Consider the following 27,310-nt stretch of genomic DNA (forward strand, 5'->3'; position numbering starts at 1 on the left):
TTGTGCTCCACATCACATGTGCTCTATGGCGTAACCCAGAATGCTGCTCAGCACAGACACTAATGCAGCAGGGAGTGATGTTGGATAACTGCAGCTTTGGATGTGACTGGAGGATAAAGCATAATGGGTTTCCCTTTGGGCAGAATTTGGTGTAAATTTTTTGTATGTTAATCACAACCTCCATTTGCAGCTACAGTAAAGTGCTGTCCTGGACGTCGGACCTGAAGCGATCTGTCACGACCATCAACAAGCCGCTGGTGGTGTCGGCCCTGGCCGTTGTCTTCCTGGTCACGTTGATCAGCTTCCTCACGGGACTCTCCTTCCATAAACCAGTGGATGGCGCTCCTGTGGGTAACGGTGTGTCGTGGACCTCGGTGCAGCAGCTGCTGTGGCCGTACACCGGTCTCCGCCATAACGCGCCCCCGCCCGTGTGAAGCACCGAGAACTTTTTATCTGTTTTGGAGGTTTTGTACATTGTGTGAGACGTCGGGTGAGCGGCTAGAAGATAACTTAATCTTATGTATATATTATATATATTTTATTCCAGCCCCCGAGGTGGAGGGGTGAGGCTGGATCGGCATATGTGGTTTTTTACTGTGTGAGTGGGGTGGTTGTATTTATTCAATAAAGTTTTTCCTTTATGAGTAGGTGAGGACTCTGGTGGCGTTCAGCAGCTGGTACACACAGTCTATGTAGAGGTGGTGCGAGTGATGGAGCCGCTCGGTGGCCTCAGAGCTGCAGTCATCTCGGATCATGTGATACAGGGTGCTGTGGAACTCACTGCCCTCGTACAGATCCTCCGAGAAGGTGTCGCTGGATTCCGAGATCTTGAGGCGCTGGGTCCTCTGCCGACTCACCATGTACAGGGACCAGTCCGCCTCGCTGCCAGATCCAGAACCTTCCCGCACCTGGAAGGTAACAGATCTTATGTAAGAAGCCACTGTCTCTAAGAATGAGCAATGCCAACATGAACCAGGAGGGGGCGCTGGCCTAGAGGGGCGGGGGAGACAGGGAAAGGAGGTCAGAGACAGATGGTGGCCAGTGTCACCAGGAGTGAGACATTCAGGCTCTACTCCTCCCTATTTTGACTCCACCTCCCCCCCAACTATGATTCCTCCAAACCTCTCCTCCCCCTTATTGTGATTCCTCCACACTCGCCCTCCTCCTCCCCCCAACTATGATTCCTCCAAACCTCTCCTCCCCCTTATTGTGATTCCTCCACACTCGCCCTCCTCCTCCCCCTTATTGTGATTCCTCCACACTCGCCCTCCTCCCCCCCCCTTATTGTGATTCCTCCACACTCGCCCTCCTCCCCCCCCTTATTGTGATTCCTCCACACTCGCCCTCCTCCTCCCCCTTATTGTGATTCCTCCACACTTGCCCTACTCCTCCCCCTCACCGTGATTCCTCCATACTCCTTACCCTACTACTCCTCCTGCTCCTCCTCACTGTGATTCCTCTACATTTTTCCTCACCTGACTCCTCCTCCCCCCTTACTATTCTGCCACCCTCCTCCTCACTGTGATTCCTTCACACTTCCCCTCACCCTACTCCTTCACACTCCTCCCCCTCACTGTGATTCCTCTACACTCTTCCTCACCTGACTCCTCCCCCTCACTGTGATTCCTCACCTGATTCCCCCCCCTCACTGTGATTCCTCACCTGACGCCTCCCCCTCACTGTGATTCCTTTACACTTCCCCTCACCCTACTCCTTCACACTCCTCCCCCTCACTGTGATTCCTCTACACTCTTCCTCACCTGACTCCTCCCCCTCACTGTGATTCCTCACCTGACGCCTCCCCCTCACTGTGATTCCTTTACACTTCCCCCTCACCCTACTCCTTCACACGCCTCCCCCTCACCTGACTCCTCCACCCGACTGTGATTTTTTTTCCACACTCCTCCTCACCTGACTCTTCCTACTCACTGTGATATTTCCATACTCCACACTCCTCCCCCGCACAGTGTGATTCCTCCCCCCCCCCCCCCCCCTCCCTCCCCATGATTCCACCACACTCTTCCTCATCTCACTCCTCTAGGCACTTGTGTTCCCTGTGATACAATTCTGGACCATCTTGACACATGTTTTCCAGGAGTAATTAGGAACTAATAGAAAACAAAGTTAACAACTGGGCCTGTTCCTGCTGTTTAAAGGGAAACTACCGTTCTCATTGCCAGGAGATGCTGAGGAAGAAGGTAATTTTTCTTCCAATTCATCCCCAGTGCAGTTCTCTTTAACATATTAAAGCAGAAGATTTAGATGGTTTAATGCACTGGGGGCGGGGATACAGCCCTTGGTGCACTGGGGGCGGGGATACAGCCCTTGGTGCACTGGGGGTGGGGCTACAGCCCTTGGTACACTGGGGGCGGGGCTACAGCCCTTGGTGCACTGACCAGCCAGCCTGCGTGAATATTGAGATGACATTACTCTGGCCGCTCGTCACTGCCGAAGGTTGGATAATTATTCATGAAAGGTAGCGGGAACATAGTGCACCAAGGTTCTAATCCCGCCCCAAGTGCACTGAACTATCTAACATTTTTCATAATTCTTTTTTAAATCAACATATAAGCCGACTGTAAAGGTAAGAAACCCCCCTCCTTCCACTTCAGCATCTTCGGCCCTGTGGAAGCAGAACAGCATCTTCTATCCTTCTTCCTGCTGTGACCCCGCCCTGTTGTCAGTTTATTCATGATCCTGTACCTTCACTATGATGTGCTCGTAGCCGCAGCTGTGGTTCCATTTGCTCCAACCGAAGGTAAATGAAGGTGACAGCAGCGCCATTTCCTTGTACGCCATTTTCTCTAATTGTTCGTTCTGTCATAAACCAGATTAAAGCGTAACGTTAATAAACTCCAACCTCAGCGTCAGCCATATGACAGCGCAACGGAGACAGCTGACTGATTCAGGTTCACAGCACAATAAGAAACCATAGAGAAGACAATGTGATGGAAGAGGTGGAGTTACCTCCCATCCCATATCGCTATATGTGTGATGGAGGAGGCGGAGCTACTTGTCACCTCACATGGCTGTACTGTGTGATGGAAGAGGCGGAGCTACCTCCCACCTCACATGGCTGTACTGTGTGATGGAAGAGGTGGAGCTACCTACCATGGCTATATGTGATGGAAGAGGCGGAGCTATGTCCCACCTCCCATGGCTATATCTGTGATGGAAGAGGCGGAGTTAGCCCCCATCCCACATGACTATATGTGTGATGTTACTATACCAGACCAGGAGTGTATATCTACAGTAGTTACCTTTCTATTGATGCTGACATATTTCCCAGAATCCTCTGCAGGGAAGATGTTCAGTCCGACACGCTTCATGGCAGCCCTGAGGCGTAGAGGTGTCATCCAGCTCCCGATGAGGTCAGACAGGTCACCGTCAGCGCTGGAGACGGAGGCGAGGCGGCACTGCTCATTCTGCGCCATAGGAATGTTAATATTAGTCAAGTTTTCATATAATTAAAGGGATACTCCGGGGGGGGGGGGGGGGGGGGGGACTTCAACTAATGTCAGAAAGTTATACAGATTTGCAATATACTTCTTTCAAAAAAATCTCGTTTCCTAGTACTTCTCAGCTGCTGCATGTCCTGCAGGAAGTGGTGTATTCTCTCCAGTCTGACACAGTGCTCTCTGCTGCCACCTCTGTCCATGTCAGGAACTGTCCAGAGCAGCAGCAAATCCCCATAGAAAACCTCTCCTGCTCTGGACAGTTCCTGACATGGATAGAGGTGGCAGCAGAGAGCACTGTGTCAGACTGGAGAGAATACACCACTTCCTGCAGGACATACAGCAGATGATAAGTGCTTGAAGACTGGAGATTTTTAAATAGTAAGTAAATTAAAAATCTATGTAACTATCTGACATCTGTTTATTTGGATAACAAAACCATTCTCTGGCGTTTCCCTTTAAAGGCTTTTTTTCCTGGAGGGCATGGATGAGCTGGGGCCTTACCTTGATCTCTATCTGGATGTCGGTGAAGGCGGAGGCGATGGTTAGCGACACCTCATTGGGGCCCTTGGGGGTCAGTTCCCAGGACTCGTAGGGCATGTGCAGGTGAGACTCCTGGATGAGGGTGAAGGTGTGGAAGGCGTCCATCCTGAAGCTCAGCTCCCGCCGCTCAGCATTGTACTTCTTGTTGGCGATCGCGTCCGTCTTCCAGTTCCTGCCTGAAGAGCAGTAAGAATCAGAAAATTATAAAACTTAAACTTGCAAACGAGGGGGCGGGGACAGGAATTGTATCCTGTTACGTTACTTTCTGGGTCCCATCGAGCCACCTGAGGTTCCTCAAAGAAGATGACGTTATCAGGAACTCTGAAGGTAACGCCAACTGGGGAGATGAGGCCCTCCATGTCCTTCTCCTGGAGCGACACCCCCAGACTGGAGGAGAGGATGGACTCCTGAGGGTACGGGAACTTCTGCAGACCTCCAGCCACCAGCTACACAGCCAAAGAGACCAGCAAGTGTAAGAGATCCTGCATTGTACTCCAGAGCTGCGCTCACTGTTCTGCTCTCACCTGCACCATGCTCCAGCCCTTCACCTGCTTACACTGCGGCGGCAGGACAAGGACATCCAGATAATAGACCCCGCCCAGACTTGTGAACTGACGTAAATCCACAACGTCTTCCTCCAGCATCTCCTCTTCGTGCAGCATCGGTGTCGGGGATTGACCTGAATAATATACAGGGAAGTGATATCTGCTTTGATGATGTCACAGGCTCATAAAGGGGCTGTACTAGATTAAACGTGGCTGCTTTCTTCCAAAAACGCACCACCCCTGTCCACTGGTTAAATGCTTTACTGCAGTGATTGGGATGAGTTGTAATACCAGACACAGCCTGTGTACAGGGGTGGCGCTGTTATGGGGAAGATAACAGTCTGAATGTTAATGTTTTCCCTCGGCGGCACAATAACGGGGTATTCTTGCTCGGCAGGACAAAGTAACATTTAACAGTATTGACTCCTCCTCCACAGGGAATATGGGCTAGTACATACTCCCCCACAACAGCCAGTCAATTATAACGTCAACAGTGGGCGGGAACCTTGTGCTACTGATGGGACTAAGGGAAATACACATTGATACAACCTGGAGATCGCTGGAAGCTTTGCTGCCTCTATGAATAGATTTAGTGATCTCCTGAATTCTTCCATCCTGCGACATCTTACACCATCTAACCTCTCCCTCTGGGCATCCTCTGTACGGACTCCGGAGAGAGTGTCGGAATTGACACAATCTGGTTTAAATTTGAAAAGAAAGGACACCTGGGGGCGAAAGATGGCAGAAACCTTAAGGGCCTTTTACACGTCCCATTATCAGCAGGGGGTGATGCTAGAAACGCTCCTGTGGCCGATAATCAGCTAGTGTAAAAGTGATAGCGAGCAGCTTAGGCGCGGGAAAACGCCCGATTCTTGGCTGATCGGGTCTTTACAAACGGTTTTGAGGTTTATCGCTATCGGACGCACGTCTAACTGTGTAAACAGGGAATCCGTGCTGTCAATGGGGAAACAAGGATGGTTTGTGCAGCCCGGCCGATTGATTTCTCGTCCGGTGTAAGGAGACTGCATCTCAGTGCTGCTCGTTTACGGCCCCCAAGTCCATGCGTCTAGAAGGATCCTTAGCAGAACCTTATGTGACATGAAGGTCGTACAGGCCTCTGAAGTGGAGAAAGCTTGGAATTCTCCCGCTCGCCCAGCTGATGTAATAAGTTTGGGTCTTCATGGTTACGGAATCTCTGAGAAGGGTTCAAAGGTTATCACTATACTGAGGATAAATGTCAAGGATCTGCAAACCCAGGTCTATCGGGTGACAGCCTTGATGAAGATCTTTAATTCCTGAATCTGAAGTAGTCTTCTCTGCAGGAAAACCAACATGGCCACCAGTTGCACCCTCAGGGTACCAGGTAATAACCCCTTGTAGAATCCGTCCTGAAGGAATTCTAGTATCTGTGGGACTGAAGGACCACTGGGGTCTATCCGTCTAGGGGTGCACCAAGGTTGGAACACTTCCCTGACTCTAGCGTATGACCTCTTGGTTGCCTCACTTCTTCAGCGAGAAACGTATCCAACACCCTGTCGGAAAAGTCCATGGGCTATAACAAGGAACTGGTCCACCTCCAGGCTGTCAGATAGGGAGACCACAGACTCTGCGTGGTGGAAGCCTCCAGCACCTCCCTCCACTCAGAGACATGAGCCGGACAAACCAGGATCGCTTCGGCCAAATGGTGTCACCTGATCCTGTCTGATCTTCACCAACACTCTCAGTATCATAGAAGTTGCTAGAAATCTATATAGGCGAGGCTGAAGCTCCAAGTTATGGACACCACCACCTCTGTCCGCCTGGCACAGGGAACACAATGTGGGTGTCTGCTTTCCTACCGTACGCCATCTGACCGTTCTTCGAGGTTCTCACCAGGCAATTGGTTGGTTGAATACCACAAGACTCCATGCCCATCCTCCCGGGACTGAGCCGGTGAGGATCTTCCCCAATTCTCTTAGAATGGCTGACAATGGGGCGCCTCCTTGTTTGTTTATGTAGAAGACGGACACCATATTGTCTGGGGGGGGACCTATTCTCTCTATGGAGGTCTATTAGCCTGTATTCTCTGTGGGGGAAGTGAGGTATTGGCCTATGGGGGAGGGGCTATTAGCCTGTACTCTCTGTGGGGGAGGAGTCAATACTACTAAAGCTCCCATGTCCTGCCAGGAATTCCCCGTATGGGATGTAAGGTAATGGAGCCTTCTCTCTATGGGGGGACCCCAGAATGTGATGGGGTCTTGTTACCCCGCACCCACCTTCACTGGCCTCCCCCGCCGCACTCTCGGTTTTCCTCTCCACCTCGTTGGCCATCTTCTCCTCTTGCTCGTTCCCATCTTCCCTGGGGGAGGGGGCGCTCAGGACGCTCTGCGGTATAGAGAAGACGGCAGGGGTATGAGTTAGTTCCTCTGTGCTGCTGTGGCTGCATCTGCTGGTGGTTTAGGACATGTAACTTATGAACCAGGAGGCTCAGTATGAGCAGTGACTTGGTGTAGTGTCCTCACCTTCCTCTCCTCGGCCTTCGCCGCCTCCTCCTCCTCCTCAGGGGCAGCTTTCTCCCCCTCTTCCCCCTCCGGCTTCCAGTCTCCGGTCTCGTTCTCCGGTACGAGGATTTCGGCAGGTGGAGTCTCGTCCGGCTCCTTCACCTGAGGATGGAACGTCTGGCTGTGACAGGACAGGTGGTCGTAGTCAGTGTGGAGGATGCGGACGGCGATGTTACTCAGGGCCAGGGGCTTCGGCAGCTCGAAGGAGATGGCCGCCTCCTCCTGGAAGTCGTAACCCCGGAACCTGTATAGACGAGAGAGCAGAAACTGCACCACCTGCTGTATGGTGGTCAATGGGGAGGGGTCTCACCTGCTGTATGGTGGTCTATGGGGGAGGGGTCTCACCTGCTGTATGGTGGTCTATGGGGAGGGGTCTCACCTGCTGTATGGTGGTCTATGGGGAGGGGTCTCACCTGGTATATGGTGGTCTATGGGGAAGGGTTTCACCTGCTGTATGGTGGTCTATGGGGAGGGGTCTCACCTGGTGTATGGTGGTCTATGGGGAGGGGTCACACCTGGTGTATGGTGGTCTATGGGGAGGGGTCACACCTGGTGTATGGTGGTCTATGGGGAGGGGTCTCACCTGCTGTATGGTGGTCTATGGGGAGGGGTCACACCTGCTGTATGGTGGTCTATGGGGAGGGGTCACACCTGCTGTATGGTGGTCTATGGGGAGGGGTCACACCTGCTGTATGGTGGTCTATGGGGAGGGGTCTCACCTGCTGTATGGTGGTCTATGGGGAGGGGTCACACCTGGTGTATGGTGGTCTATGGGGAGGGGTCACACCTGGTGTATGGTGGTCTGTGGGGAGGGGTCACATCTGGTGTATGGTGGTCTATTGGGAAGGGTCACAACGGGTGTACGGTGGTCTATGTGGAGGGGTCTCACCTGATATATGGTGGTCTGTGGAGAGGGGTCACACCTGGTGTATGGTGGTCTATGGGGAGGGGTCACACCTGGTGTATGGTGGTCTATGGGGAGGGGTCACACCTGGTGTATGGTGGTCTGTGGAGAGGGGTCTCACCTGGTGTATGGTGGTCTGTGGGGAGGGGTCACACCTGGTGTATGGTGGTCTGTGGGGAGGGGTCACACCTGGTGTATGGTGGTCTGTGGGGAGGGGTCACATCTGGTGTATGGTGGTCTATGTGGAGGGGTCTCACCTGATGTATGGTGGTCTATGGGGAGGGGTCTCACCTGGTGTATGGTGGTCTGTGGGGAGGGGTCTCACCTGGTGTATGGTGGTCTGTGGGGAGGGGTCACACCTAGTGTATGGTGGTCTGTGGGGAGGGGTCTCACCTTGGGTTCTTCTTCAGATTGGCCCAGATGCAGAGGGTGACGTTCTTATTCTTTACGACTTTCTGCATGTTCCCGGTATCGATATCAGACAGCGACGCCGCATTCTGCACGAGACGATCAGCAGATCAGCGCAATCACTTATCATTCACAAAGTATCAGGTGATTACACCCCGGTTACCTCCGGAGCTGCGCTCACACATTACCCCTCACTGCTGACCAGTCTCTATATGTATCAGGTGATTATAGTCCGGTTACCTCCGGAGCTGCGCTCACATTACTTCTCACTGCTGACCGGTCTCTATATGTATCAGGTGATTACACCCCGGTTACCTCCGGAGCTGCGCTCACATTACCTCTCACTGCTGACCGGTCTCTATATGTATCAGGTGATTACACCCCGGTTACCTCCGGAGCTGCGCTCACACGTTACCCCTCACTGCTGACCGGTCTCTATATGTATCAGGTGATTACAGCCGGTCACCTCCGGAGCTGCGCTCACATTACCTCTCACTGCTGACCGGTCTTTATATGTATCAGGTGATTACAGCCCGGTTACCTCCGGAGCTGCGCTCACACGTTACCCCTCACTGCTGACCGGTCTCTATATGTATCAGGTGATTACAGCCTGGTCACCTCCGGAGCTGCGCTCACACATTATACCTCACTGCTCACCAGTCTCTATATGTATCAGGTGATTACACCCCGGTTACCTCCGGAGCTGCGCTCACAAGTTACACCTCACTGCTCACCAGTCTCTATATGTATCAGGTGATTACAGCCCGGTCACCTCCGGAGCTGCGCTCACATTACCTCTCACTGCTCACCGGTCTCAATATGTATCAGGTGATTACAGTCTGGTCACTTTCGGACTATATGTATCAGGTGATTACAATCCGGTCCCCTCCGGAGCTGCGCTCACAAGTTACATATAAAGACTGGTGAGCAGTGAGGTGTATCAGGTGATTACAATCCAGTCCCCTCCGGAGCTGCGCTCACAATTTACATATAAAGACTGGTGAGCAGTGAGGTGTATCAGGTGATTACAGTCTGGTCACTTTCGGACTCTATATGTATCAGGTGATTACAATCCGGTCACCTCCGGAGCTGCGCTCACACGTTATACCTCACTGCTGACCGGCGTCTATATGTTCTGGTGGCACAGGAGACTCGGCTCCTGCAATCTTCCCCAGTATTAGTATATAGGGTCCCCCCCCCCCCCCCGTTCTGTACACTCTTAGTATTGTAGAGTAGTAGATCAGGTGATCAGCACCTTCAGCAGATGCTCGGTGGCGTCATCGAACTTGCGCTGTAGCAGCTCCTGCAGCTGGCGGACTGTGTGCGTGTACTGTGCAGCCTCGGCCTCTCCCACCTCCTCCGGCGGGGTGTCCACGAGAAGGAACTCCAGCTCATCCATCAGCTGTAAAATCACAAGACCCCGCATTACAGGGTGACAGGGCTGCGGGCAAACTCTGTGCCCACCAGGGGGCGGCAACTCACACTCAGCACCAGGCAGCTCTTATTCAGCACCGACTGGAAATCCTCCTCAGCCTCCTCGCTCCACAGACTCATGAAGGTGTTAATCTCCTGGGGGATGGTGGGATCGGGGCTTCCGTCACACAGCATGTAGCGATCCCACTGTCAACAATCAGGGTAAGAGGTAAGCGGGGTAAGTGTAGGGGGTCTGCTCCATACTGCCCCCTATATACAGCACCAAGGAGAGGGAGCGAGGGAAACAAACCAAACTGCAGCCTGACGGGACTATATGTGCTGTTATATCTCCCCCCGGTGGTGACAATATAGTATTACATGCTGCAGCCTGATGGAACTATATGTGCTGTTATATCTCCCCCCGGTGGTGACTATATAATATTACATGCTGCAGCCTGATGGGACTATATGTGCTGTTATGTCTCCTCCTAGTGGTGACTATATAATATTACATGCTGCAGCCTGATGGGACTATATGTGCTGTTATATCTCCCCCCGGTGGTGACTATATAATATTACATGCTGCAGCCTGACGGGACTATATGTGCTGGTATGTCTCCCCCCGGTGGTGACTATATAGTATTACATGCTGCAGCCTGACGGGACAATATGTGCTGGTATGTCTCCCCCCGGTGGTGACTATATAATATTACATGCTGCAGCCTGATGGGACTATATGTGCTGGTATGTCTCCTACCAGTGGTGACTATATAGTATTACATGCTGCAGCCTGATGTGACTATATGTGCTGTTATGTCTCCTCCTAGTGGTGACTATATAGTATTACATGCTGCAGCCTGATGGGACTATATGTGCTGGTATGTCTCCTACCAGTGGTAACAATATAGTATTACATGCTGCAGCCTGATGGGACTATATGTGCTGTTATGTCTCCACCCAGTGGTGACTATATAATATTACATGCTGCAGCCTAATGTGACTATATGTGCTGTTATGTCTCCCCCCGGTGGTGACTATATAATATTACATGCTGCAGCCTAATGTGACTATATGTGCTGTTATGTCTCCCCCCGGTGGTCACAATATAGTATTGCATGCTGCAGATCTGGAGCATGCTCGCACCTTCGCCCGTATCCGCAGATCCTTCCTCCACCGAGCAGCGGCTTCCAGCTTCTCCTCCACCAGTGCTCGGCACTCTCCCAGCTCCTCCTCTCTGTGCTCCAGTTGCTGTTACAAGAAAGAGATATGAGCTATACGATATGTGTCTCTCCAGCTATTGCAAAACTACAACTCTCAGTATGCACTGACAGTCTTTGGCTGTCGGGAATGCTGAGAGTTGTAGTTTTGCAACAGCTGTGAAGCCACAGGTTGGCTGAAGGCTGTTATTGTTCCCTGTTATAAGCCACTTAGGTCTCACCTTGGCCTCCAGCCGCTCCAGCTCTTCTCTTTCCAGTCTCTCCCTCTCCAGGCGCGCTGCTTCAATCTCCTCGGCCAGAAGGCGGGCTTCTTCTACAGATGTGGGGAACAAAGAGTTAAATCTGAAATGTCTTCACCGTATAACAATCTGCAACTCTTTATAGATCTTAGTATATTATACAATGTCTGCTTGCTGTCAGTGAATGTGAACATTGCACCTAGTACGACACACAGCTGAGGGTTCGTTACAATTGCATCTGATCCCCTGTGAGCCTGTGGATTCCAGGCTGATACACTGTAACAATGTCTCAGGGCCAGTGAGAGATCTGTGCTGCTACCTTCAGGATCTCTGCCTCCTGTCAGTGAATGGGAACAATCCTGTTCCCATTGAGCTGCATAGTATTCCTGACCTAATGTTTCTTCCAGCTGAGGGTTTGTTACAATGTATGAACTAATTAGGAGAAGCATCATGGTCCAGTAATGTGTGATAATTACATGACCGCACTGGCTGATGGTGAGAATCCTGTGGGATAGGTCATGTGACCATACTGACAGCTGGACACAATGTGACACCGTGACAATAAAGAGTGGAAAATTCCTTTAACCCCCAGATGACCCATGCTATACCCGTGCGCTGCTATCTGCTGTGTGGCTATGAAGCGAGCTGGTGAGGAGCGGCTGTGTAAGTGACAGACTCTATGTGCAGAGTACAGATCACACTGATCAATGCTATATGATGGCATCAGGCAGACTATGTGCAGAGTGCAGATCACACTGATCAATGCTATATGATGGCATCAGGCAGACAGACTCTATGTGCAGAGTGCAGGTCACACTGATCAATGCTATGTGATGGCATCAGGCAGACTATGTGCAGAGTGCAGATCACACTGATCAATGCTATGTGATGGTCTCGGGAAGACTATGTGCAGAGTACAGATCACACTGATCAATGCTATATGATGGCATCAGGCAGACTATGTGCAGAGTGCAGATCACACTGATCAATGCTATATGATGGCATCAGGCAGACTATGTGCAGAGTGCAGATCACACTGATCAATGCTATATGATGGCATCAGGCAGACTATGTGCAGAGTACAGATCACACTGATCAATGCTATGTGATGGCATCAGGCAGACTATGTGCAGAGTGCAGATCACACTGATCAATGCTATATGATGGCATCAGGCAGACTATGTGCAGAGTGCAGGTCACACTGATCAATGCTATGTGATGGCATCAGGCAGACTATGTGCAGAGTGCAGGTCACACTGATCAATGCTATGTGATGGCATCAGGCAGACTATGTGCAGAGTGCAGGTCACACTGATCAATGCTATGTGATGGTCTCAGGCAGACTATGTGCAGAGTGCAGGTCACACTGATCAATGCTATGTGATGGCATCAGGCAGACTATGTGCAGAGTGCAGGTCACACTGATCAATGCTATGTGATGGCATCAGGCAGACTATGTGCAGAGTGCAGGTCACACTGATCAATGCTATGTGATGGAATCAGGCAGACTATGTGCAGAGTGCAGATCACACTGATCAATGCTATGTAATTGCCTCAGGCAGACTCCATGTGCAGATAGTGCTGATCAATGTTTTTTTTCCCAATGTCCCCCCATAAGTATTACATTTGGGGTCTTTTCATACATTTTATGGTGGAATGAAAGACGCCATTACAGAATACACCTGTTCCTGAAACCCCCCAAGCCCTCACATGGCCGAGCAGACGGAGGAATAAAGGGGCAAAACAAAATGCAAACATGAAGATTGTCGCCGGGTCATTGAGGCCATGCTGGGCTGAGGGCCCTATTACACGGGACGATTATCGTGCGAAAAATCGTAAAACCGTTCGTATTTAAACGATAATTGTTCTGTGTAATTGCAGGCAACGATCGAAAAATCGTTCGTATGTCGTTGATTTAGATCTGAACCTAAAATTATCGTCAATCGTTCGCTGTAATTCCACGTTCGTTCGCTCAAGTTCCACATTTTTTCACTAATCGTTCAGTGTAATTGCACATTGTCCATCGTTTTGCTGGGATCACAAGGAATAAACGGTCATAGAAATGATCGCAATAACAATCATAGTAACGATTGTAACTAACGACTATCGCTCTGTGTAATATGGTGAACGACTTCAGGTTAACGATAAAAAATCTAGTTTGTGATCGTTTATTGTTAGTCGTTAAAAATCGTTTTGTGTAATAGGACCCTAAGGGATGTGTAATATATAGGGAGGATGCAGAGTGGGGGAGGAGTCTGCAGACCCCCTGCCGCTCCCTCACCTTCCTCTCGCTGCCGCCGCTCCTCCTCCTCCTTCTGTAGTCGCAGTTTTTCCGCCTTGCTGACCTTTCCTTTCTTCCGAGAGGCGGCCGACGTCGCTTTTGATGACTGAAGAAGGAAACGCAGGTTATAACGATGTATAATATTGATCTCGTATACATCATATACCAGCAGCACAGAGGATATAAGCAGAAGACACAGCCCAGTATGGTGTATGACTAATAGACAATCGTTCCAGGACTCACATGGCTGTATACAGATATATAAGGGGGGGACTCTAGGAACATGACAGCATAACCATCAAACATGGCCGCCTTCCGCATCCCCAGAATACAATAAATGCCTCTATAGCATCCAACAGCGATGATGGAGAACGAAGGACGACCTCATCAGTACCGCGCCGGAGAGGATGTGTTACCATAGAGCAGAGGTGGGGGTGACAGCGGACTGGGGACCCCCTGAGGCGGTGAGCAGTAAGCTGACACAACATACAGGGCCGGGACCGCTCTACCTTTCACCTCAGGCTTTATTCCTCTGTGCTGCTGTTACAGAGGGGATAACAAGTATCTGATCCGATGCAGACCACCTACACAGGATTGGGGGGGGCCACAATATGTCTGGTCAGTAACTTCACCTGTGAGAGACAGAATCTATAAAACGTTCCAGATAATCACATTGTAGGATTTATAGATAATTAGTCACCATTTTATTCCATATAATAAGGATTTAGTCAGCGACCGACCAGCAGGACTTCTGCCACTCACAAAGCTGTCAATGTCTCTATAAGAAGCTCCTCCCCCTCTGCCCTCATTACCTGGATTACCTGCACCTGTGTCATCTCATCTCCTGTATACTAATCACCTGTCCTCACACTCATCACACTCCAACCTCTACACCATGGCCAAGACCAAAGAGCACCAGGGACAACACTGTAGACCTGCACAAGGCTGGGATGGGCTACAGGACAATAGGCAGCAGCTTGGTGAGAAGGTGATAACTGTTGGTGCAATTATTAGAGAATGGAAGAAACACAAGATGGCTGTCACTTGGGGGTTCCATGTAATATCTCCTGGGGTAACAAGGATTGTGATAAAGGTCAGGAACCAGCCCAGAATTACACGGGAGGAGCCGGTCACTGACCTGAGGAGAGTCGGGACCACAGGCTCATAGATTACTAGTAACACTACACCGTCATGGATTATATCCTGCAGGACACACAAGGTCCCCTGGCTCACACCGGCACATGTCCGGGCCCCTCTGCTCACACCGGCACATGTCCGGGCCCCTCTGCTCACACCGGCACATGTCCGGGCCCCTCTGCTCACACCGGCACATGTCCGGGCACCCCTGCTCACATCGGCACATGTCCGGGCCCCCCTGCTCACACCGGCACGTGTCCGGGCACCCCTGCTCACACCGGCACGTGTCCGGGCTCCCCTGCTCACACCGACACGTGTCCGGGCCCCCCTGCTCACACCGACACGTGTCCGGGCCCCCCTGCTCACACCGGCACGTGTCCGGGCCCCTCTGCTCACACCGGCACGTGTCCGGGCCCCTCTGGTCACACCGGCACAAGTCCGGGCCCCTCTGGTCACACCGGCACACGTCCGGGCCCCTCTGCTCACACCGGCGCACGTCCGGGCCCCTCTGCTCACACCGGCACACGTCCGGGCCCCCCTGCTCACACCGGCACACGTCCAGGCCCCCCTGCTCACACCGGCACACGTCCGGGCCCCCCTGCTCACACCGGCACACGTCCGAGCCCCTCTGCTCACACCTGCACACGTCCGGGCCCCTCTGCTCACACCGGCACACGTCCGGGCCCCCCTGCTCACACCGTCACATGTCCGGGCCCCCCTGCTCACACCGTCACATGTCCGGGCCCCCCTGCTCACACCGTCACATGTCCGGGCCCCCCTGCTCACACCGGCACATGTCCAGACTAGTGACCGTCTGGAGGATCCAGAGGAGACATGGGAGAAGGTCATGTGGTCAGATGAGAACAAAATACAACTCTATGGTATCAACTCTCCATCCTGTGTAGGTGATCAGTAATATTACATCCCCAGCTCCATCCTGTGTAGGTGATCAGTAATATTACACCCCCAGCTCCATCCTATGTAGGTGATCAGTAATATTACACCCCCAGCTCCATCCTGTATAGGTGATCAGTAATATTACCTCTCCATCCTGTGTAGGTGATCAGTAATATTACACCCCCAGCTCCATCCTATGTAGGTGATCAGTAATATTACCTCTCCATCCTATGTAGGTGATCAGTAATATTACACCCTCCTCTCCATCCTGTGTAGGTGATCAGTAATATTACCTCTCCATCCTGTGTAGGTGATCAGTAATATTACCTCTCCATCCTGTGTAGGTGATCAGTAATATTACCTCTCCATCCTGTGTAGGTGATCAGTAATATTACACCCCCAGCTCCATCCTGTGTAGGTGATCAGTAATATTACACCCTCCTCTCCATCCTGTGTAGGTGATCAGTAATATTACACCCTCCTCTCCATCCTGTGTAGGCGATCAGTAATATTACACCCCCAGCTCCATCCTGTGTAGGCGATCAGTAATATTACACCCTCCTCTCCATCCTGTGTAGGCGATCAGTAATATTACCTCTCCATCCTGTGTAGGCGATCAGTAATATTACCTCTCCATCCTGTGTAGGTGATCAGTAATATTACCTCTCCATCCTGTGTAGGTGATCAGTAATATTACATCCCCAGCTCCATCCTGTGTAGGCGATCAGTAATATTACCTCTCCATCCTGTGTAGGCGATCAGTAATATTACCTCTCCATCCTGTGTAGGTGATCAGTAATATTACCTCTCCATCCTGTGTAGGTGATCAGTAATATTACCCCTCCATCCTGTGTTGGTGATCAGTAATATTACACCCTCCTCTTCATCCTGTGTAGGCGATCAGTAATATTACCTCTCCATCCTGTGTAGGCGATCAGTAATATTACCTCTCCATCCTGTGTAGGCGATCAGTAATATTACCTCTCCATCCTGTGTAGGTGGTCGGCAGCGGATCAGATACTTGTTGTCCCCCCTGTATATAATAATAATCTATAATACACGGAGAGTGATGCTGATAACGTCCTGACACCTGATAATCATCTCTGATATAAAACTGCAAAACTGACCAAAGTAACAAAGGAAAGGCGGTGAGGAGGGCAAATAGTGCGCTAAACATCAGGAGGGGGTAACTAGAAATGCTAGGCCCCTGCTCAGCCAACAGCTGCCTGACAGCTCAGGGGGCCCCGTGTATTGCAGGAGTGGTCACCGGGCCCCTGATACTATGGCTGCTACAGAGGTAGTTACATCCCAAGATAAGGGCTGAAGCCGCGCACCCAAAGATCAGCCTGTCACACTGCCCGATGTGCTGCCGGGGGCGCTGTAACCCCAGTCACAGGGAATCCATGCCAGATTATTACCCCCCCCCCCCATACCTCACTGCCTGCCCCTCCTTATAAATACCCCCATACCTCACTGCCTGCCCCTCCTTATAAATACCCCCATACCTGACCCAGATTATTACCCCCCCATACCTCACTGCCTGCCCCTCCTTATAAATACCCCCATACCTGACCCAGATTATTACCCCCCCATACCTCACTGCCTGCCCCTCCTTATAAATACCCCCATACCTCACTGCCTGCCCCTCCTTATAAATACCCCCATACCTCACTGCCTGCCCCTCCTTATAAATACCCCCATACCTGCCCCAAATTATTACCCCCCATACTTCACTGCCTGCCCCTCCTTATAAATACCCCCATACCTGACCCAGATTATTACCCCCCCATACCTCACTGCCTGCCCCTCCTTATAAATACCCCCATACCTGACCCAGATTATTACCCCCCCCCCATACCTCACTGCCTGCCCCTCCTTATAAATACCCCCATACCTGACCCAGATTATTACCCCCCCCCATACCTCACTGCCTGTCCCTCCTTATAAATACCCCCATACTTCACTGCCTGCCCCTCCTTATAAATACCCCCATACCTCACTGCCTGCCCCTCCTTATATATACCCCCATACCTGCCCCAGATTATTACCCCCCCCCCATACCTCACTGCCTGCCCCTCCTTATAAATACCCCCATACCTCACTGCCTGCCCCTCCTTATAAATACCCCCATACCTCACTGCCTGCCCCTCCTTATAAATACCCCCATACCTCACTGCCTGCCCCTCCTTATAAATACCCCCATACCTCACTGCCTGCCCCTCCTTATAAATACCCCCATACCTGACCCAGATTATTACCCCCCCCCATACCTCACTGCCTGTCCCTCCTTATAAATACCCCCATACCTGACCCAGATTATTACCCCCCCCCCATACCTCACTGCCTGCCCCTCCTTATAAATACCCCCATACCTGACCCAGATTACCCCCACAACCCCCCCTATACCTCAATGCCCCCCAGTAGCTGCCCCTCCTTATAATTACCCCCCATAGCTGCCCCAGATTATTACCCCATCTGATTATTTGCCCCTCCAGCCCTCACCATGTTGTCGCTGATTTTCGCTGCAGCGTCCCTGTTGCTGTGGTAACCGCGCGGGGGCTTCTGGGAGCGGCGCGGATAGTGACGTCATAAGTAGGTGCCGCGTTGTTGCCGGAAGTAGCTTGGAGGTCAGTACAGGGGAGCGCTGAGGGGGACTACAACCCCCAGCATCCTCCAGCACCCCATCCCCGCCCACATACACATCCCTACACATCAGCGGCGCCTCAGTCATCCCGGGGTTCCGCGCAGGGCAGGCTGGGAGTTGTAGTTTCAGCTCTACCTTCCTTATTACGTGTCACTATGGTAACCAGCAGGGGGCGGGGCCTCATCACCTTACAAAAAGCTATTAACTTTTAGGATTGAAATGTAATTTTTTTTTAAATTAAACTTATGTGGGTGAAATTCATAGAAACGAAACGTTATCGCCTCCAGGAGTATACACCAGGAGAATGGCAGAACTACAACTCCCAGCTGTATACTGAGGGCGCCCATGGGGTCACTGATCGGTTATGGGGGGACATGTGGCGCCCCCCTCCCCCCATCTAGATTTCCTACTGACTGAGGTCTCTAGGAGGATAAAGTGTTACCGGCACTTTAAAAAATGTTTGAAAACTTGTGATTGGTTGGAGTGAGGGAGTTGGGAGAAGCCTGCGGCTGAGCGCTTCTCCCCCCCTATCGGGCTCCGGACAGCAGACAGACACCATAGACTTACTATCAGCCGCGCGGGGGGGCACTGCCATGTCACTTCGGCTCTGATAACATTTTTGTGTTTGTGAAAAGTTTTTCTTAAAGTGACAGTAAAGGAAGGTTCATATGTGTCTGTATCCTCACAGCCCTCCCCCCCATCATGTGCTGAGTGACGTCCCGCAGGCCTGGAGATGGCGAATCCATTACGAGGAGAGGTCGTGAAGCTGTACAAGAACGTAAGCCCCCCCTATCATACAGGGAACTATAGCTGTGTTCATCCTGAGCCTCCTGGTTCATGAGCGATGTACCAGTATATATTTCCTATTTACTGTTCATTGATTTTTGTTACATGAATGGAATGGCATGGTGTGTGGCTGTACATACTTATCATGGAGTGCTGCTGTACATACATATCATGGAGTGCTGCTGTACATACATATCATGGAGTGCTGCTGTACATACGTATCATGGAGTGCTGCTGTACATACATATCATGGCGTGCTGCTGTACATACATATCATGGAGTGCGGCTGTACATACTTATCATGGAGTGCGGCTGTACATACATATCATGGTGTGCTGCTGTACATACTTATCATGGTGTGTGGCTGTACATACTTATTATGGAGTGCGGCTGTACATACATATCATGGAGTGCTGCTGTACATACATATCATGGTGTGCTGCTGTACATACTTATCATGGTGTGCTGCTGTACATACTTATCATGGAGTGCGGCTGTACATACATATCATGGTGTGCTGCTGTACATACGTATCATGGCGTGTTGCTGTACATACTTATCATGGCGTGCTGCTGTACATACGTATCATGGCGTGCTGCTGTACATACTGTAGGGATCTTCCCGGGGGATGGTGTGTTTGGACACAGTTCACAGCAGACTTGGCTTTGTAAAATAACAGCTTGGCGTTTATTTGCAGCATAAACAGTCCAGCAAACAGAAATACAGCAACACCGCGCTTTTAAGAACACAACAAAAAGGTCTTGCCCGTCTGGGCGCTTACTAACAGGTTTCTTCACCTATCTGACGCTAGACAAACAGTGCGTCTTTCACCTAGATACCGCAGGGTATATATATATGCTCCAGCAGCGTCTGATTCCTTGCTCCCAGGAGAATCAGCATGCAGGCTGTTCACCCCTGGCTGAGAGACCACACTGGATCCTCTGCACGGCTTTTACCTTGTCAGGCTGATTAGGGTCAGAAACACCTGACCCCTAAACCTGACCTTGATCGGGGGGAAGGGAATGGCAAGTCCCACTACCAAAACCTACCTGCCATTCCATGTAAGTCCAGGCCCGGCAATAATAAATAATAGCTCAGCAGCATAACACTGCTGAGCACAGATGCCTCCTGGACTCACCATCTCACGCTACGTATTAACCTGGGTGAGATGTACATCCCCTCGAGCACTTTACCAGTGACATGTCCACAATACATATCATAGAGTGCGGCTGTACATACTTATCATGGCGTGCTGCTGTACATACGTATCATGGCGTGCTGCTGTACATACTTACCATGGCGTGCTGCTGTACATACTTACCATGGCGTGCTGCTGTACATACTTACCATGGCGTGCTGCTGTACATACTTACCATGGCGTGCTGCTGTACATACTTACCATGGCGTGTTGCTGTACATACTTGTCATCCATTCTTTTTCTCCTTGCAGCTTCTCTACTTGGGTCGGGAATACCCGAGAGGTGAAGCGTTCTTTAAGGAGCGGCTGAAGAAAGCCTTCATGAAGAATAAAGATGTCAGCGACCCTGAGAAGATTCGGGAGCTGGTCGCCCGCGGGGAGTTTGTCATTAAGGAGCTGGAAGCCTTATATTTCCTGCGCAAGTATCGGGCGATGAAACAGCGATATTACGAGGACGGTCCGGGCTCCTAGAACCTCCCGAGGACGGCAGTGACCCCCAGTATGGCCAGATCTGGAGCTAAACGAATCTGCACGGTCAGGGACCAGTACCAGGGCCTGACACAACGCAGCACGCAGATCCCAGCGGATTCATAGGATTACACAGAGATTGTCTGCAGCAGGACGTCTAATAAAGATTATCGCCAGGTCTCATGTGTTACGTGTCATGTTTCAGTTCTGTTGGATTTCCACCTGCTGTCTGAAACTCATCCTGCTCCGATAACTCTCACAGCTGGGGGCTCGTTACAGTGTAGCGGTGTGGGCTTCTGCCCAGCAATTGGCTGTTTCAGATCAGGATGTCGTCTTCTATATCACATACAACATCCTGGTCTGCAGCAGGACCTGTGTGGGGACCAGGGCCCGAAAGGAGCCTAGGAATGAGGGAGGGCTAATCTGGAGCCTGAACAAATGTAGGAGTCTGGTCTGGGTGGGTTACAGGTCTAGTCTAGGGCCTGAATTTATTTAGGAATCTGGTCTGGGGGTCTGAATAGGAGAACCGGAATGGGTCAAAATAGATTTAAAGGGAACCAATCAGCCCAATCGGGCTGATATGGTTCCCTGAGCTGCTGTATACAGCTCCTGCTGCAGCCACGGGCGGTACGTGTATACCCAAGAAAAAACAGTTTAATACCGCAGGCGCATGACAGGCAGCGGCTGGGAGCTGGTAGTCATCCGGGCGGCTTCCCGCCCGTATCTAGTCATGACTCTCTGCCTGTCAGTGCACTTGGAGGGATGATTGACAGGAAGAGAGGTGAATAAGGGACCTCTCTGCCTGCCATTCATCCCCTCCGAGCGTGCTGACAGGTAGAGAGTGGCAACTAGATACGGGCGTGAAGCCGCCCAGATAACTACTTCCCTGTCGCTGCCTGTCACGTGCACAGGAGATTGCTTTTTTCCGGGTATACAGCTCCTGCTGCAGCCGTGCCCGGTACGTGATACGGCTGCTGCAGGAGCTGTATACAGCAGCTCAGGGAACCATATCAGCCCGACTGTTCTGGGGTCTGACTTGATTTATGGGTCTGGGCTCTGAATTGATTTAGAGGACTGGTGTGGGGTGTAAAACAATTTAAGGGTCTGGTCTGGGGTCTGGCTTGATTTGCAGGTCTGGGATTTGAATTGGTTTAGAGGATTAGTCTGGTCTGGACTCTAAATTGATTTAGGGGTCTGGTCTGGGGACTGAATTAATCAATTGATTTAGGGGTCTGCTCTGGAGGCAGAAATAACTTTGTGCTCTGACCTGACATAGGAGTCTGAGCTGGGTTTTCGTTAATTTAGCTGTCTGGTCTGCAGCCTGAGATACTTTAGTGGAGTCACTTACTCTGTCCGGCCTGAAATCTGAGCTTATTTAGTGGTCTGGGGTCTTAGTTTATTGATGTTTGAGTACACACATGATTTTCACAAGTACCTTGATGTTTCCGCACTTTTATATTACTGTACATGCCCCCCCCTCCCCGCCTCTTTTATAAGCTTAATTTGTTGGGACTCTCTTTCCCTGGAGTTTCGCAATTCTAAAGTAATCAGGAGACCCTCCTGTAGACACATCAGCGGCAGCGCACGTCATCAGACCGTGAGGGTTTGTTACCGAGTAATAGGACAAAGTCCAAGCTGACTACAACGCTAGAGCGGATACGGTTAAAAAAAAAAGTGACCGGGCCTCCAGCCTGTGTCTACTTACTGATGAAGGTGAGAAGTATATTCTACTCTACATCTACATCTGGGCGTCTTGCGTCTACATCTCCTTGCATCTATGGGTGTCTTGCGTCTACATCTCCTTGCATCTATGGGTGTCTTGCGTCTACATCTTGCATCTATTGGCGTCTTACATCTACATCTCCTTGCGTCTTTCGTCTACATCTCCTTGCGTCTTTCGTCTACATCTTGCATCTATGGGCGTCTTGCGTCTACATCTCCTTGCATCTATGGGCGTCTTGCGTCTACATCTCCTTGCATCTATGGGCGTCTTGCGTCTACATCTCCTTGCATCTATTGGCATCTTGATAGGACGTCCTGGGCCCTGTGGACCTGCCATAACACTTGATAGGTTTAACCCCATTGCAGTGGATTTTGCCCTGGGGTACACTAGGGTGGACCACCTCTTTTGGACGCAGATTAGTTCCATCTGTGTCTTATATCTTGTGATGTTCACACTTCAGTAATACCGTTAGGAATTGCTCAGCCATGGAGTGCTGAAGATACACACTACAACCAATGGGGTGTGCGTTACCCACATTTTTGACAGGTATAGTAGTGGCCACAAGGTCTGACAGTGACAGATTTTGCTGCTCCAGTGTTTTCCTATCGTGGAGATCGTACAGAAGAGTTTCAGAAGCTTTTTAAACTTTTGTCATGAATCAAGTTTCTGCACAATAATCTCAATACTTGGTCTTTAGAGTTGAGCAAACTTGCTGCAGTATTTGGGTTCATAAACGTTCTCCTAACCCAATCACTCAGTATTTGGGAGTTGGAAGACTCACTACAGCTGCATCCAGGGACTCAAATGCCGAGCATTCGGGTTCGGAGAATAATTCAGCAGGTCCATTCAACACTATCCGGGAGAGATGAAGTGGTGAACTGTGATTCCTCTGGCATGATGGATGCCACGGAGGGCATAAAAAAAAAAGAAAAATTGGGGAGCGATCTATTCTCTAGCAACCAACATTTAACCTTGATATACTTGAAGTAAGTGGGTTACTCACGTCTCGGAAGGAAGATTGGTCAAACTCCCCCCTGCCGCCAGGAAATCTCGTACAGCCAGTCGATGTTGCACTTCTCAGTGAAGGAAAGGATTTCTCCCCAGATCTTCTATGCGCAGCCTATTGAGTCTTCCGTCGTGCTTTACAGCTAGGACCGGAGCAAATTCCTCGATCACAGTGATTTGAAGATAAATTTGGTGATAATATTAAAACAACTAATTTATTCTTTGTCCAACGCGTATCGGAATACCCAATTCCTTCATCAGGGACATAGTAGCAAATAACTGACATACTCTTTAAAAATCCCACTAGCTCCTTATTCCTCCTCCCCTTTATATCACTGCCAGGGCAAAATTTGCAATCTAATTCATATAACATATATTTATAAAAACACACATATACATAAATATCTCAACTCTATTAGACAACAAACACATATATATATCAATAAAATTTATACCCTTTCTATCATCTCATTAAGTCCATTGGGTACCAAAGTGTCTAATTTGAATATCCAAAAGCTCTCTCTCTTGCATAACCTATTAAATCTATGCAGCTGAAAAGTTATCCTTTCTATTGGAAATACTTTTAATCCACTATCATCTCCATTGTGAAATTGTGAAAAAATGACGGGAAACACTATGTTTGGGGGATCTATGTTTAATATTGAATCTGTGTGTATTGACTCTCCGTCGTAGAGATTGAGTGGTTCTTCCCACATACCAGAGGCCACACGGGCACTCCAGGACGTAAATAACAAAATCTGAACCACAATTTAGATGATCTTTTATATTTATCTCATCTTCTGATCTTTCCCCTTTTACCACTTTAGTGCCTTCTGTAATATCAGGACATGTTTTACACATTTTTTCCTACATTTATATATTCCTACTTTCTCCCCCATACTTTCTTTTTCCTGATTTTAATCTTGGGTATGATGGTGCTATCTGTTGTCCAATTGTTCGTGCTCTTCTAAAAATCATGCTGGGACCCTCACCGATCACTTCACTCAAGAACGGATCCCTCATTAAAATCGACCAATTTTTCTTTAAAATATTTTTTATGGCTGTATGATTGCTTGAGTATTTGGCGATGAAATTAACATTATTTTTCCTTTTCTCTTGTATTTCCTCTCTTTTCTTCATCTCGTTTCCCTTTCATATATATTTTTCTGTTTAGTCCACTAGCTTTCTTTCTAGCCCCCTCTATGATTTTTTTTTAGGGAATTTTTTCAGTAAAAACCTTTTTTCTAGAATTTTTGTTTGTTCCTCAAATATATCTTCTTCTGTACAATTCCTTTTTATCCTTGCCATCTGTCCGAAGGGAATAATTATATTACAGAAGGCACTAAAGTGGTAAAAGGGGAAAGATCAGAAGAGGAGATAATTATAAAAGATCATCTAAATTGTGGTTCAGGTTTTGTTATTTACGTCCTGGAGTAATCTCTACGACAGAGAGTCAATACACACAGCTTCAATATTAAACATAGATTCCCAAAACAGTGTTTCCCGTCATTTTTCACAATGGAGATGATAGTGGATTAAAAGTATTTCCAATAGAAAGGATAACTTTTCAGCTGCATAGATTTAATAGGTTATGCAAGAGAGAGAGCTTTTGGATATTCAAATTAGACACTTTGGTACCCAATGAACTTAATGAGATGATAGAAAGGGTATAAATTTTATTGATATATATATGTGTTTGTTGTCTAATAGAGTTGAGATATTTATGTATATGTGTGTTTTTATAAATATATGTTATATGAATTAGATTGCAAATTTTGCCTCGGCAGTGATATAAAGGGGAGGAGGAATAAGCAGCTAGTGGGATTTTTAAAGTGTATGTCAGTTATTTGCTACTATGTCCCTGATGAAGGAATTGGGTATTCCGATACGCGTTGGACAAAGAATAAATTTGTTGATTTAATATTATGACCGAATTTATCTTCAAATCACTGTGATCGAGGAATTTGTAATCCAAAATAAAAGAAAACGCCCAAAAAATAACTAGTCCCAAAATGCACCAAAAGCATCACATACAACAAGAAAAAGATCCCATTACGGATCAAAAAAATGCAGGGACAAACATAGATCAATATATCAAACAGAATTTTTTATTTAGACAATTCATATAAATAAAATACAATGTATCACATTATCATGAAAAGAAAAAACACACAAAGGAATAAAACACGACCAAACAGATGGAAAAACATACAGGTGGTGAGGGGAGATATACACATACTTTATAGGATCATATATTGCACATGCTATTCAGGATATATGTACTTGAGGGAATGCAGGCAGCCTCCACTAGATGGCGCACTGAATGTAATTATATACAACACTAGATAATGTATAACCTGGCAGAAGCCCTGGAAAGTACGGGAGATACACAAATAAGTGTCTCCCTCACAGAAGATAAACTAATGTCTAAAATTTATAAGTAATGGAGGATGGCTGCATTCAATATAGTCCCACTCACCCACTCACCCTACGCGCGTTTCGCGTGGCTTTATCAAGGGATGTCACATCCCTTGATAAAGCCACGCGAAACGCGCGTAGGGTGAGTGGGACTATATTGAATGCAGCCATCCTCCATTACTTATAAATTTTAGACATTAGTTTATCTTCTGTGAGGGAGACACTTATTTGTGTATCTCCCGTACTTTCCAGGGCTTCTGCCAGGTTATACATTATCTAGTGTTGTATATAATTACATTCAGTGCGCCATCTAGTGGAGGCTGCCTGCATTCCCTCAAGTACATATATCCTGAATAGCATGTGCAATATATGATCCTATAAAGTATGTGTATATCTCCCCTCACCACCTGTATGTTTTTCCATCTGTTTGGTCGTGTTTTATTCCTTTGTGTGTTTTTTCTTTTCATGATAATGTGATACATTGTATTTTATTTATATGAATTGTCTAAATAAAAAATTCTGTTTGATATATTGATCTATGTTTGTCCCTGCATTTTTTTGATCCGTAATGGGATCTTTTTCTTGTTGTATGTGATCGAGGAATTTGCTCCGGTCCTTGCTGTAAAGCACGACGGAAGACTCAATAGGCTGCGCATAGAAGATCTAAGGAGAAATCCTTTCCTTCACTGAGAAGTGCAACATCGACTGGCTGTATTGCGGCTACGAGATTTCCTGGCAGCAGGGGAAGAGTTTGACCAATCTCCCCTCCGAGACGTAAGTAACCCACTTACTTCAAGGATATCAAGGTTAAATGTTGGTTGCTAGAGAATAGATCGCTCCCCAATTTTTTTTTTTATGCCTTTCCATGTTGGACCGGTGACTTGGATCCTCCGGAGGGTGTAGCGATCCCGAAAGAATTGTGTTATTAATCTCTTGGGCGTTGGTCTGCAGTGAGTGGTGAAGCTTCACCACTCACCAATTGTGAGTGTTTTATTTCCTAGAGTCCTGTTCCAACCATAGGAACGTTACCGCTCCCAAAGTGCGTTTTTTTTTTGTTTGTTTTTTTACATATGATGGATGCCACGTCACTGGGCAAATATGTCAGCCAAATGGCTGGGACTGGTCCTCAAAAAGCGGGAGGACAAATAAAGATCAAAAAGTTGGGATAAATTCCGAGCAATGATGGAGAAGAATGAATTCCAATCATGAATTCAGCAGGTCAGGGCTGCTGCACAAGTCATGTGAACAGACAGAGCTGGAGATATTAAGACTGGGTGCAAAAAAAAAAAAAAAATTAATAAAAAAGTTTAAAAACTTTAATTTTACTTTAGTCCCCATAGAAACAGCCAAAAAAATAAAAAGGAGAACAAACAAACTTTGGGGGAAATTTATTAAGGGTGTTGTGCCTATTTTGTAAATATAGGGTTTTCACTCATTTTTTGGACTAAGTTCTATTTATGACCCATGAAACATTTTTTTTTTAGATGCAA

General features: G+C 48.8%; 3 protein-coding genes across 4 annotated transcripts in view; 2 read left to right on the plus strand and 1 right to left on the minus strand.

The window, feature by feature from the left end:
• IRAG2 (inositol 1,4,5-triphosphate receptor associated 2) overlaps positions 1–647 on the plus strand; it is a 47,566-nt gene extending 46,919 nt beyond the window's left edge. The window contains exon 39 of the mRNA XM_069963935.1: positions 191–647. Within this exon, the coding sequence (XP_069820036.1) occupies positions 191–434 (244 nt within the window). The 3' untranslated portion in view covers positions 435–647. The remainder of the gene's footprint in view (positions 1–190) is intronic.
• Positions 600–18,193, minus strand: DNAI7 (dynein axonemal intermediate chain 7). The gene is made up of 15 exons (XM_069963936.1): positions 18,082–18,193; positions 13,546–13,651; positions 11,247–11,338; positions 10,952–11,056; positions 9,878–10,015; positions 9,651–9,797; positions 8,381–8,484; positions 7,045–7,327; positions 6,799–6,907; positions 4,523–4,677; positions 4,261–4,444; positions 3,960–4,174; positions 3,261–3,425; positions 2,704–2,817; positions 600–908 (listed from the first exon to the last, which is right to left on the minus strand). Exons 1-15 carry the CDS (start codon positions 18,082–18,084, stop codon positions 639–641), a joined length of 2,190 nt encoding a protein of 729 aa, XP_069820037.1. The 5' UTR covers positions 18,085–18,193; the 3' UTR covers positions 600–638.
• On the plus strand, positions 18,141–20,859 carry ETFRF1 (electron transfer flavoprotein regulatory factor 1). Of its 2 annotated transcripts, none has more exons than XM_069963942.1 (3): positions 18,141–18,206; positions 18,912–19,001; positions 20,459–20,859. In XM_069963942.1, exons 2-3 carry the CDS (start codon positions 18,957–18,959, stop codon positions 20,675–20,677), a joined length of 264 nt encoding a protein of 87 aa, XP_069820043.1. In that variant the 5' UTR covers positions 18,141–18,206; positions 18,912–18,956; the 3' UTR covers positions 20,678–20,859. The 2 variants fall into 2 exon arrangements, with proteins under 2 accessions (XP_069820043.1, XP_069820051.1); XM_069963950.1 differs by lacking the exon at positions 18,141–18,206 and adding an exon at positions 18,377–18,444.
• Positions 20,860–27,310: the final 6,451 nt, after the last annotated feature.

The sequence above is a fragment of the Dendropsophus ebraccatus genome, chromosome 1, assembly GCF_027789765.1.
Source record: "Dendropsophus ebraccatus isolate aDenEbr1 chromosome 1, aDenEbr1.pat, whole genome shotgun sequence".
Taxonomy (NCBI): Eukaryota; Metazoa; Chordata; class Amphibia; order Anura; family Hylidae; genus Dendropsophus; species Dendropsophus ebraccatus.